The following is a 14,269-nucleotide window of genomic DNA, read 5'->3' on the forward strand; positions in this document are numbered from 1 at the left end:
AAAATGAAAGAGAAGACAGGGGAAACTGAAAGGCTGTTAGCACTGGCATAGTGACCATAATCATCTTTGTTCACACATATGCAAGGCACTGCATCAGTTACCTTTTCTATATTACTCCCCCTTAGACTGTATTTTAAGACAATGTTATTATTTACATTATACAGATAAGGGAACTGGGACTCTGAGAAATGAAGAAACTTTTCCAAAGTCATACAACCAGTAATATTTGAAGCCAGGATTTCCATTCAAATCAATATGGCTTCAGGGACCACGCATTTTGACCATACTGGAATACCTTAGAGAAAGTAAAGCTGAACCTACCCCCAGGCCCCGTTTATGAATTCCCAATTACATTAGAGATCCCAAAGCCATTTTAGGTCTTTAATCAAGGGTGGTCCTCTTTTAGATAAAGATTCCCTGACCGTTAAACAGTGCCTAGTTCTCTGTAAATGCAGGGTCTGAACCTGGCATTCCAGGAAGGAAAAAACACCAGAAAAGAGAGAAATGCAGTGAATATGCAGCATTCCTCCAAAACTCGGAGCTAACCTCAATTGTACTAATATCTTGGAGATATTGATATATCTGTAGGCAATAAACAGAAGTAGCCCAAGCAGATTTATTCTTGCTATCAGAGTAGGCTTTAAGCACAGGTAGAATATATGAAAAGCCAAATATAGAATGAGAGATAGTGCTAAAATAAGCTATGGTCGTGTCCTAAAGCTAATAGTACTCTATCTTGCCAAATGGTTGCTTTCTTGAAAGGTAGGATAAATTATGGAAGAAGATATGGCTATGCAACTCCAGTCTTTTATTAGTCCCTTCTCAACTTTGGCCTTACAACTTTTATATCTGTCCATTCAGTAAAAATTCTTTACTCTCTCAAACTCTACTCCTCCATTTTTCCATCTGACTCTGGCAGCATGGGTTCTTTATCACACTGGTTTCTTAGACACCTTCGTAATGGCACAGGAGATATCCTAACTCATATTGTTATGGATGTTTCATGTGTATAACTTTAAGAGCAGAGACCACTTATATTCTTAAGTGTTCCAAACAAACATTAGTTCAGTAAAATATTTGTTCAACCCAGTGCTCAAGATCTGGAAATAAAGCAATGCACACACATATTCTTCACAACAAATTTATCAAGTCATAAAATTTGTTTTTTATCCAGTAGGAGAAAGAGACTAATTGTTTTCTCATTTTAGATATTTCTGTCTTTGGGTTTGATTCTTAATCTTAAAAGATTTGATGTATTTATTGTATTATACCTTCACTCGAAATTTAATGGGAAAGGGTCTATAGAATTAATTAGTGTTAATTAAAATGGGAAAAAAAATACTTGGCAAAAGGAGGACAACTACATGAGGCTATTATTTTTCCAGTCTCCTTACAGTGCAAATAAGACATAAACTAACACTCCTTTATGATGAATATGTGAAATGGTCGGGAAACAAAAGCATCATTTGAATATGATAATTTTCAGGAAAAGACAGGCCACAGGAGTGACTGACTAAGCAATCTAACTTTCAGTCACCCAAAGCATGAGGCTCCTGAGGCAGAAGCCACCAGTGCTCCCGAAGGTAGAGAGCACGAAGGACTAGATAGTCCCACGGAATGAAGGACTTTCCCAACAGCAGTGGCATTCAAATAATGAATATGCAGGTGATTTATGATTTCAGGCTACCGCTTAAATAATATGAAGATCTGCAAAACATATAGTTGTGTCTCCTCCTCACTGCCAGTACTAGAATGTAATAAAATAGCATTTTTAAACATTCTGGTACTTAGAGTTTTATTTGGAAAGTTTATATTTTTAATACTATTTATATCACATGCCTCCCATTCTAATTTTTGCTAATAGTTCTGCTATGTAAATAAAGGTAAGTATCTGAAAACATTAAAACTCGAGTTTAACGAAACTATGGTGGGGTAATGTTTGCCCAGAATGTTGTATAAATGTATAAGCTTTGTAGTCAGATGTTCAAAAACCAGTTTTACCATTCTTTAATCAAGGGAGCTTCTCTTTGAGACAGAATTCCCCAAACTTTGAATAGAAATCATTGAACTTAAATCATCCTCCATATTGACCTACAAGTGACCAACAGATCCATTATAATATCATTATAATAAATTTACATTGCAGTTTGGGAACCACTCTGCCCACCCCCACTCCACACCCCCCAATCACCACGACAGTTCTGGGAGAACGAAGAAAGAAATTGTTCCCTGGAGAGGAGGAACAAGGAAAGGACCAGCCGTATCGGCAGTCGCCCCACCAGCGTCAGAAGCCGAAGGCTGCCTTAACCCTGCCCCTTGCCTAGGTTTAATAAACACATCCCACCCAGGCCCCAGTGGGGTGTCTCCTTCTCCAGGCTTGCCTGCACTCCCTTCTTGAGTGCGTACTTTCACTTTAATAAATTCACTGTGCTTTGCTGAATCTTTGTGTCTCAGTCGCAAATTCTTTCTTGTGTGGTGACAAGGACCTAGACGCACAATCAGGTTGAGACCCCCCTTGGCCTCCCCAGGATGCACTCCAGCATCACTTTCAAATAACTTGCCTATTGTTCTTTATATTCAATCCCTCATCCATCTTGTAATGACGGAAGCACTTTCGGAATGGTATAGCAAGGACCTCCAATGGTCAAAATCAATTTTTTCAGAACTCGGGAAAGTAACCAAGGCCTTGAATAAATCTGAGGCATGTTTAAGAGGAACAGTTACATCTCAATAAGAATGTAAAAGTTTGTGGCGTCAACTCACCCCATCCCCATCCCCAATCCCCAGATCTTTGGTAGCTCTGAAAGTCAGCCACTTTTTAATCATGGTGCCATAAAACTCAGCAGCCTAGCAATCACCAGAGAGGCAGAATGGGTTTGAAACTCCCCCGAAAGCTAATTCTCACTGAATTGTCATTATTTGACATATCTGGCAACTAACTAGAAATCCCTACTTGCAGGGCTCATCTTTAGTTGACTTAACTCAAAGCTTTCTCTCTGGGAACAGCATTTCATCAGGGTGTCTGCCAAAATCAGTGGTGGCTTTTCAATGTTGAAACTGCCTGAGGTGGTGGTAAAGGTTGGGGCAAACAAGAAGCTGACCAAAGCCTCAAAAGGAAAAGCTGTGGAATGAGAGACACATAAGGGGTTTTGGAAATGTCCGATATATTACTGGGGATCTAAAGGTATTTATTAAAGAGACTTATCTCAGTATGGAATGTTTATTCAACTATAATTCATGAAAATGTAGCAGCATTGCAAGATGACTATTTAGTCCTAATGTCACTGGAAAAACATTTTGGAACTGCACATTTGTTGGGTCTTGAAAACTATCTTCGACTGTCAAGAGAACTCTTAAAAACTGGTTAACAATCCAGAGAATAAAATACCTTATCCAAGTAAAAACCGTGATTTTATGTTATGGCATTACTTTGGGAAGTGATACAGAATGGGACTTTTTGTTAACTATCTACACTAATAACACAAAGGAAGAAGAAAGAATTCAACTTGGTCATGCAGTGAGCTGCAGTCAAGACTCACAGATACTTAACAGATATACGGAGTGTGACATCACTACATCTCCATTCAGTTTCAATGAAGCAAACACAGTTGAAGTTGTGGCAGAACCTGAAGTTGGTTAGTACATCACAAAGGACTTTTTAGTCAACAATTGGAAAGCTGTGAGTGAAAGATTCATTGCTTAAGAAGACCTTATGAATTCCGTAAATGTCAGGATCCCTAAGACCTTGGGGATAAATCGTATTTCCATTTTTGCTTAAATTATTAAAGATAATCCCTTCTTCCTAGGTCCTACTTATCACTGAGAATTTGGGATTTGGGATATAAATCAGAATTATTTATATTAGTTCCCTTGTTCCAAGAGGTTTCCAAGATTCCAACCTCTTAAGGTTGTCTGTCAGTTTCTGTTCTCTCTCCCTGGAGCTTGTAACAAAAGCTCCATCCCCATGCTCACTCTAGTTCTGACACCTCTGGCTTGGCCAGGTCTGTGAAGCTATCTGCCTTCTTACTTCTGTAGTCGTATTTCCCAAGGTCATTCACTTCAGCTACAGTCCTTGACTGTTTTCTTCTGAAATTCCTGCTGAACAACATAGTAATGGTTGGGAATTAAAATGTTAAAAGAACAGCTCCTTTAAGAAATATGTCATATGACTGAGGACCAAATTTATCATCACCATTCCTTCAGATGGTGTCACATTCTCTATTCCTTCTTATGCACTTCTGGGCCCTGAGCATGACATAGGTTTGCAGTTGCTTCCAGGCTTAGTATTTAGCAGTGCCCGGCACTTTCTGTGCACTTGTAAGTGTTAAAGATTGTGTGCATTGTTGTGGCTTGAGGAGACATGGTACCTGGCAGTAACAGGCCCTATTCACCCTAATTACAAACCAGACATTTTCTAATACAGCAGAGCTTCAAATCACTTGGAGTGGCTAAGTGACTTAAAGACTCACAAGCCCACCTAAACTTTAAAATCAGAATCTTCCAGAATAGGGCAGGAAATCTGTACCTTCCACTAGCTCTCCAGGCGACTCTGGTATAGTTTAACATGGAACCAGTTGACACTGGATTAAAAAATTATCTAAGGCTGCATGGCTCAAAACAATAATCACTAGCTAACATGTAGGTGTTTAAATTTAAACTAAAGTTAAATAAAATTTAAAATTCAGTTTCTTTGCTGCACAGGCTTTGTTATAAGTGTTTAATGTGGCAGTAGCTACCATATTAGACAGTGCAGATATCAAACATTTCCATCATTGCAGAAGGTTCAACCGGGCTGCAGTGCTCTTGGGGGCAAGCCAGCCTTCAGTGCAGTTCTTCCTCTTCTCATACCATCACAACACATTTTGAGCCCCTAGAATGGCCCTGAGAAACATGGGAAAGATTGCTACTAATTTAAGGGACTTTTAATGTGTTTTAAGAAGACTTTTTCTTCTGCATTTAGAGAACAGGAATATGTAGGCAACACTCTCTCAAAAGTCCATTGACTAACAATGTATTTAAGCGATCTACATAACTGTATGAAATAAGAGTAGAAAAAAATTTAATTATAAATGGTTCTTATCATTGTCCCAAAAGAGTTCCTAGAATTATAAATGCATGAACCTCTAACCATGGCTTGAATATTTTTCTTTTATAGTCAAAATTCTCTGCTCATAAAATAGATGCCTATTCTATTTATGGTAAATTTAACTTTTGCACATAAATGTCTGGCACAAAAAGTCTTTCAAAATGTGCTTTCTACATATAAAACATTTACTTTTAGGGTTCAGTTTATATTCAACCGTCTTGCTGAATTTTGCAGATGATTTTGTTTAAATAGACAATAATATTTATATAGATTGTTAGAAGAAAATAAAATACAATTTATAAACTAATAATTAAAGTGTGACCCACACTAAAAACAAACAAACATATAAACCATAAGAAAGAACCAATCAGAAATGAAGAACACACTAGAAGGAATCAACAGAAGACTTGAAGCAGAGGACAGAATCAGCAATTCTGAAGACAAGGGAGCAGAAAACAAGCAATCAGAGCAGCAAAAAGAAAAAGAATTTTTTAAAAGGCACATAGTTTCTGGGGCCCCTGGGACAACAGGAAGTGTAACAACATCTGCATCATAGAGGTACCAGAAGGAAAAGAGAGAGTAAGGATTGAGAACCTATTTGAAGAAATAGTAAATCTCTAGATGACATATTGAACCTGAATTCAAGTCTACTCTCTTTCCATTTCTGATTACAATCAAAATAAATTTTTATTAATAGTTTCAGATAAAATATATATTATCTGAGTTGTTGGTTTTGAAGTCCAACCCACAAAGATATCTCCACACTGTAATATATTATTTCATTCATTTTTCAAGTTTCCTGAAATCTTACCAATCTGGTATCCACTTAGGATAACCTCTGATTTTTTATTTTTTATTTTTGGATACTAGTAACTGGAAGTATTATGGCACAGTCAGTAATCCACCACTTTTTTCTATATACTTTACTCAGATAACAAATGATGGTAAATTTATATAGGAAAAAGGAAAGGATAAGGCTCAGTTCACAAAGTATTTAGAGAGCCTCTAAATTATGTTGTTTAGGAGGGAGATAAGCAGACAACAGAAAGACTCTAGAAGTTATCAAAGATAATCTTCACACAGTTCAAAATATATTCCTAACTTGGGCAATATCCTATAGAATAATTTGATATTATAGAGTAGTTCCTGAGCTAACTCAGTCAATTCAAGGTTTTAGTTTTCCTTAACCCATTATACCAATCTCACCTCAGACTGATATTCCATCTCTACTCTCAGAATGAACATAGATATCATCAGGTGTGTTATTGAGCAGCCCATTCAAACTGATTTCTTGTTTCTTGGCCTGTCTCTATAGAGAAAGCTTTGGGGTCAGGAAGGCAGCAAAACTTCCTGTCATCGTTCATAGGAGTCCTGCTTTAATTGGAATTTATATCAGTTAGAGTTCAGTGAAGAAAACAGAAACAATGCTTGGAATTTTAGGCAAGGAGGATTACAGGGCATAAGTGCTTATAAAATCACCAGATGTGCGTAGGAAATGGATTCTAGACTGAGACTCCAGGATCGGCTCCAAGTACTCTGTAGATATGGCCCATGAGGGAGAGAACAATAAAGTGGAACTAGCTCATCCACAGTAGCTACTACAGCATTCAACACCCTTGGGACACACTTTCTCCAATTCCTTAAAGTCAGAGCAAGGTTGGTTCCCCACTGACCCACCTTTCCCATATTAAAAAGTGGATAGCTTTTATTGACCTCACTATTATATCTAATTTAATGAGACAACATCTGAGAATGTTAGAATGCTTGAAATTTTTTCTCTCTAGGTCAGTATAAAATTATCTCTGGTCTAGTGTAGATTTTAACGCATCATTTCTTTAGCACATGAACCCCTAACAGTATTATAGATTGCTTCCTGTTTTCAAGGAGAGAGGAAAAAGACATAATTTACTACAAATAAAAATCACCAATACACGATTTGACATGACTTTATATTTCTTAATTTCATCCAAGGTCAGACAACCATCAATAGAACTTTTAAAGACAGCCACTGGGTTTCATTCAATCTCTGTTAAGCAAACACTATTCAAAATTCACTTCATGCTCCAGTGTGTGCAAAGTCTTTCAGCAGAACTACACCTACAAAGGTTAAGGCTCATTACAGTCCATGGCGTTGTTTTAATGAACTTCAAATTCAGCGTTTATTGTGGGGATGGGGAGTTAGCTAGGCAGAGAAAATGGATACTTTGAGATTATAGAATATTACACAGCAATAAAATAGAAAGAAATCTTGCAACTTGGGAAAACATGAAGGGTATTATGTTAAGTGAAGTAAGTCAGGCAGGGAAAGACAATTACCATATGGTTCCACTTATATGTGGAATCTAAAAAACAAAACAAAACCCAACAAAACTGAACAAAAGCAGACTCATAGAAACAGAGACCAAAAGGAGTCTACCAGAGGGAGGGGTGGGGAGGGGTGAAAAGAGGGTTAGTCAGTGGTACTGTGATAACTGAACATGCTGACAGGTGATTACTGAAATAAGTGAGGTGACCACATTGTATGATTTAAAAATGTTGAATCACTATGTGTACAGCTGAAGCTAATATAACCAATACAAGATTGTATAGTAACTACACTTAAATTTTTTTTAAAAAATTAAAGAAATGTTTTGTTTTGTTATTCGTGCTGATAATATACATATACATATATAAGATTGTAATATATGTATATATACATCTATATAGATATATAGATGATTTTTATAATGTCATTGAATTGCTAAGATATACAAGGCCTCACCGAGTCACTACGCAGCTTAAGAGAATTTCCCAAAATTTGAATGCAGTAGCAAATTTTCATTTCCCTTATTCTTAAGAAATATCTCTGTCTTTTGCCACTCTGACAAATCTCAAACTCAGCCCCTATAGCCTCAGAGGACTTAATTACTTTGTTTCTTTTTAGGAAAGTTCAGTCCATGCTGTTCCCTTTTGGGAGTTTAAAGCAAGCCAAAGTGAATCTTAATTGTTTTGGCGTGGAAAGAAATAATCCTGCTAAGTTACAGAAACTTTTTGCAACACTGCAAAGGGGATTTGCTTGGTATCACATGAAGCAACAAGACCTGTTGATGCAGGAAGCCTTCTGTGTGCTCCACTGACCATAAACAAGAGCCAGGCATGTCCTCTGAGTTCACGTTCTTCAAACCGGCCAGGAAGGAGCCTGAGAAGTGCAATACTGGAACAGGTACAAGAACAACTTATGTCCTCCGCTTATCTCAGGCCACTTGTATTCTTACTCCTGACTTAGAACTGAACTTGTTCTAATTAAGTTTGGCTTACACATACTCTAGAGCATCTAGACTTGGAGTACTGAAAAGTATGGTACGATTTATTGTATTGAGCAATACAAGTAGTTTTTCTGAGGAAAAACAGGAATGAGAACCTTCCACTTCTGTCTTCAGTTGTTGAGTTCTACATACACAGGCCAGCACCTGAGCCAGTGTATAGTACTGTACTATGGGAAGTTCTGATTTTTATGTTTTGAATAATGAGACCCACAATGAGACACACAACTTCCCAGATAGTGAGACACACAACTTCCTCTTCTTAAGGCCTGAAGTACCAAGCCCCCAGCTTTTGAAAAACTTTATTCTTCTTATTAAAAGAAGAATATACTTATATAACAACTATGAGTATATTTTAAGCATTAGTTTGATAATAAAAAATAAATACTCTTTATAAGCTCATTTTTCTATTGAAAAATTCAAAAGTTCTGGTACTTTAGGTTACCGCAAATGTGAAAGACTCACATTCCTTCTGGATGTGAAGAAATTCATCCTTAAACACTCAGTTAAATGTTATTAACCTTGAACCTTATGAAGTGTTCCGTGCTGCCCCGAACAAAATTTGCACTTTTTCTTTCTCTGCCTCCACAAGACTTTTACTTTAATTGTGACCTTATTTTAATCCTTCTGGAATTTATCACTTGCATATATCTAACCTTTACTACACTAGTAGCAGGTTATTGAACTTTGCATCTCCAGTACCTAGTCCCTGACACATAGTGAGTGCTCAAAATTGAATCTAATCTCACCTGAAGAAAAATAATCTCTGTATATCTGAAGCCAGACAATGGGTTCAAGGCCACCTGTCACCTACTTGAGCCAAATTAAGCAGAGACAGGGTTGAATCATATATGAGTGTTTATTCCAATAATGCCTGCACTACGGGGAGAGCAGTCAGTCACCCTGGACATTCACCTCTGACTCCCCTTGCCAGTTGGCTGATTATATACAGGTGAGGGAGAAGGTAACTACATGCAGCTACGAGCTGCCAGTGTAACAGGGACAGGGGAGGGGAGGTTCTGCATGGCCTTCAGGAGCTCAAAGTCCTATAACAAGGTGGCTAATCTTCTATGTTGTTACAAGCAGCTCAGCTTGTTCCTGGGACCAGAGAACGGTCAGCATTCCTGAGACAAACTCCTGAAGGGAGCAGGGGAGGGTCAGCATCCACGCACAGCAACCACGTCAAAGTGCGTCCTGTCCTTGGTCTGTTCTCGAAATGGATATTTTTAAAAATATATCTTTATTGATTTCAGAAAGAAAGGAAAGGGAGAGAGAGAGAGAGAGAGAACTATCAGAGAGAGTCATTGATCGGCTGCCTTCTGCATGCCCCCTACTGGGGATCAAGCCCAAAACCTGGGCCTGTGCTCTGACCGGGAATTGAACCGTGACCTCCTGGATCTTAGGTGGATGCTCAACCACTGAGCCATGCCTGGGGGGGTCAAAATGAATTTCTGTTTACAGCCCTATCTTTCTTCTTGCAGCACATCCTCCAGTTTCCCAGGGTCCGTAAGAAAACCTCTTATCTATAGTTAGTAAGGTGAATAATTATTAAACAACTGTGGCTCTGTTCTTATTACGTGCCCTTGCTCACTATCATATCCATGGACATATCGGGGCATTAAACGACCATCAGAATATTGTTAGAGTTCAAAAGCCTAGATTTATAGCTGTTCTGGGTCAGGTTAAAGTTAGCTCTACCACCACATCTGGGTTCTTTTCTGTCTTACCTACAACCCAGTCCTCTCTTACACCTTAGAATTTGTTCCTAATCATACTCAAACCTGCACAGTATGCAGGAGCATCCCATCTCCCAGGAGGGAGATAGGAGGGCTTTGATGATTCCATCCAGATCTAGGGCAATAAGCCCAATGTACAATGCCCAGAGGGAATACTCACTGGGATTGATAACATAGGTAGGTAGTGTGTGTGAGTCTAGGTCTATAAATAATCCACATAGTTCACTCTCTACATGATATTGAGCCAGCATACCCTGTGATAAAACTTGAAGGACAAGTTTCCTCAATGTATTTAGGTAGGGGTTCATCTTCTGGGAGTCGGGAGTGGTGATCAGGGCCAGGACACCTACCTTCCATTGCTCTGAAGGAGGCTCTAAGAGCCCCTGGCACAAGGCCCAGTCTAGTACACACTGTGAGGGGTATTTTCATTTTTTCAGGATCAAATCTTTAAATTACAACAATTAACTTCCACATGCAGAATTCCTATCATTAAGAAATAAAGTAAGACAATATGGCTAAGCAGTTGAAAGTATGGGTCCTGAAATCAGACTTTCTATAATTCCAATCCCTAACTTCACTACTCACTAAATATGGGTCCTTAATATCTGTAACTCGAATCCCCTTACCTACACGATGCAGGTAATGATTACCTTTATACTTGCTGAGAAATTTAACAATGAAATAAATTAAAAGTTCCTGGCACACAGTAACTGTTCACTAAATGTTAATTGGTATTATTACACTTCATTATAATATTGTGGCATTCCAACTCAATGCCCTATCCCTCCTGGCAGATTTAAGTTTCAAGTTCAAATAACCATATTTCCTAGTTCCATAGTCAGACAAGCATAAATGTGCATTTTGACTCTCCTTCCAAGGTCTTTTAAATTTGCTGTGCTCCAGTTTGCTCAACTGTAAAGTGGACAATAATAATAGATATTTTATTGTGTAAATGAAGTCATTGTGTAAACTGAATAAAAGGGGTGTGTGTGTGTGTGTGTGTGTGTCCCTCAAAGCTCTCATTACCTTGCTAAGCAGTATTTTTAGTGCGAAGTGCATGGGAACAAGAAACCATTTCCAAGAATAATACTAATAATTTCTAACTGTGGATTTAGGCAAGTCTTCTTGGCATTAAGTAGGTCAGCCAACAAGATTATTTTGAGGTTAAAAATGACAAATTTTAAACATGTATACACAAGGATTATATTGTTATTATCTGGAGTAATAAAAGTCACAGGTACACAAATATTCGGGTTAACTGATCATGGAATATTCAGTAGAAGACCTCAGTGTATGTATTTTACAACAGTAGCCAGAAGCTAATATTGCATGTTTGACAAGTAGTCTTTATAAGCTACTTTTAATCAGAATATTTACCTGATACTTTGTAAAGAGTCACAGTTAACATATTTCTGTATTTGAAATGATCATGTTATCCTGAAACAGTCCTTTAGCGTCTTTTCCTGGTTTTTTATTGAGGTATTTATTTGATTTTGGAGATATGAGCTCTAGGCTAGAAGAAGGAAGCTTTATTATTAGCTATCTATCTACTTAACTCCCAGGACTTGTTCCTGAAAAACTCTCTGTCTAGGTGTCCTCAGGCAGGATTGAGAAAATATATGCACATCACATCTTTCATGCTGGATGTCTGGAGTAAAGATGACCCTGGATTAAACTTTGTCCAAGTTCTCAACACATCATTCCTTGTCCAGTTAACAAAGTAACTTGAAGATGATTGGCATCCTTTTGACTTCGACAGGCAGGATCTCTGTAATTCTGAGTATCTGGTGCCAGATGTAAGAAAAGGATCTTGGAACCAAGATACCTAGTGAACTCCAATTCTTCAAAATTTATGAGTGAGTTTCACAAGATGCCAAAAGCTTCAAGGACCAAAAGAACATATATCCAAATTAAGGCAAAAGTTGAAGATGCAAGTTGATATAGCCTGTCTTTTTTTATAGCATTTCCTCTCCCTTCCCACCTTATGCCATGAGGATGTCGGGAGAGCTGACACAGAGGCGGCTAGTAAACGTCACACTAGGAACAAGGACTTCTGGGAACGTCTAGAAGGAAGTCTTAATAATACAACAACAGGTCTGGCGCTTTGTATAATCCAATCCCATTCAATAAAATCTTACAGATATTAACAGCCCAGACTTTTACTCGGTTATTTTATGCTAAGCCAGAACACAGACAGGCCGCAAACACGGAGGGCTTTTGATACTGATGCCGATTCCGCTCGTGGTGCACTGACTCTGCAAGGTCTCCTCCGACCAGCGGGGGACGCAACGCGGGGTCAGGGTCGCAGGGACTTGGTATGAACCCTGCCTGTACCACCTGCTCCCTATCTGACCGCAGAAGAGTTTTCGCCTGTAGGGACAGAAGTGCCACGAGGAGATTCTGCACGTGGTCTCCTTGAGCGTCACTCGGTGTTCAACAGCATCATGTTGTTGTTGGTACACTGCTTGCCGTTGTTATTTGTTACTCTCCTTGCAAGTCGCTTGCAGGCACAAAGGTAGATTAATACATTCTCAGAATGTAAGGAAGTGTTAGGTGCTTATTCCTTTATCGACTGATTAAACAATGATTGGAGGCTATGGGCCCAGTTACAAAATCATGTTTCTTTTCTTTTGCAGGTGACTGGAAATGAGTCCTGAAAACTGGACTCAGGTGACAGTGTTTGTCCTTCTTGGTTTCCCCAGCGGCCACATCCTGCAGTCTCTGCTGTTCCTGGGGCTGACCGTGACCTACGCTGTCACAGCCACAGGCAACCTCCTGATTATTGGGCTCAGCTGGGTGGACCAGCGCCTGCACACACAGATGTACTTTTTCCTGAGGAACCTGTCCTTCCTGGAGCTGCTGCTCGTGTCTGTTGTGGTTCCCAAGATGCTTGTCGTCAGCCTCACAGGGGACGGCTCCATCTCATTTGCCAGCTGCATCACCCAGTCCTACCTCTACTTCCTCCTAGGAACCACTGACTTCTTCCTCTTAGCTGTCATGTCCCTGGACCGCTACCTGGCAATCTGCCGACCCCTCCACTATGAGGTCCTGATGAGTGGTCGCGTCTGTTTCCAGCTAGTGCTGGCCTCCTGGATAGCTGGATTCCTCTGGGTCCTTTGCCCCACCATCCTCATGGCCAGCTTACCTTTCTGTGGCCCCAATGGCATCGACCACTTCTTTTGCGACAGTTGGCCCTTGCTGAGGCTCTCTTGTGGGGACACTCACCTGCTGGAGCTGGTGGCTTTTGTGCTCTCCACATCAGTATTACTGGGCTCACTGGCAGTGACTTCAGTTTCCTATGCCTGCATTCTTGCCACTGTTCTCAGATCCCACACGGCTACTGAGAGAAAGAAAGTATTCTCCACTTGTGCCTCACATCTTACAGTGGTGGTCATCGTCTATGGCAGCTCCATTTCTCTCTACATTCGTATGTCAGAGGCGCAATCCACGCTGCTCAACAAAGGTGCCTCGGTCCTGAGCTGTATCGTCACACCCCTCCTGAACCCGTTCATCTTCAGTCTCCGCAATGACAAGGTGAAGCAAGCCCTAAGAGACACCCTGAGGCGGCACAGACCCATGGCTGGGAGAAAGAATGAGGGTCACCTGTGAAAAGAAATATTCTACTGGTTTGGGAGATTAAAATTTTATTTGATCTTTAAAATTTTATTTTGACCTATTTGTCAAGATAATAGTGGTCATGAGATCTGGCTGTTGGCTGAGAAAAAAAGGAATTTTCTACATCCCTTTAATGCTCCCTTACCACATCAAGATCTAGGTCTGAAAAACTCACTACAACACAGAGTTTCACCTAAAGAAAGTCCTAGACAGAAAGGTAAAAAAAGAGGGAAACACTGAGAGGAAACAAACACGTATACAGGTGGAGGAACCTGTTGATCAGAGGTGTGTCTTGATATTCCTTTACCACACAGCCTTGGAGGACAAGCTGAGGGGAGTCCCAGCAGCAGAAGGCCTCTTGCTGCTTTATAATTAGGTCTGTTGTGAACAAGCTAGCCTCAACAGGCTGTGCACAGGACAACCTGGGATGTGGTCACAGTAAAATTTTATCTAAAAGAAGCAGGATGGTGAGGCAAAGAATGGGCTGAGAACTGAGCTTCCCAAACACCCAGTGTCCATGTGGAATAGAT

The 14,269-nt window shown here is 39.6% G+C and overlaps 1 protein-coding gene across 1 annotated transcript; it reads left to right on the forward strand.

The window, feature by feature from the left end:
* Window positions 1-12,770: 12,770 nt before the first annotated feature.
* Window positions 12,771-13,733, forward strand: LOC107540659 (olfactory receptor 6T1). The gene has a single exon (XM_016217465.2). It carries the CDS (start codon window positions 12,771-12,773, stop codon window positions 13,731-13,733), a length of 963 nt encoding a protein of 320 aa, XP_016072951.2.
* The last annotated feature ends 536 nt before the right edge of the window (window positions 13,734-14,269 follow it).

This window comes from Miniopterus natalensis, chromosome 20 (assembly GCF_054644295.1).
Source record: "Miniopterus natalensis isolate mMinNat1 chromosome 20, mMinNat1.hap1, whole genome shotgun sequence".
Taxonomy (NCBI): Eukaryota; Metazoa; Chordata; class Mammalia; order Chiroptera; family Miniopteridae; genus Miniopterus; species Miniopterus natalensis.

What these genes read in the sequence shown, in the direction of transcription:
- LOC107540659 (XM_016217465.2), top strand. Translation starts at nt 12,771, where the DNA reads ATGAGTCCTGAAAACTGGACTCAGGTGACAGTGTTTGTCCTTCTTGGT.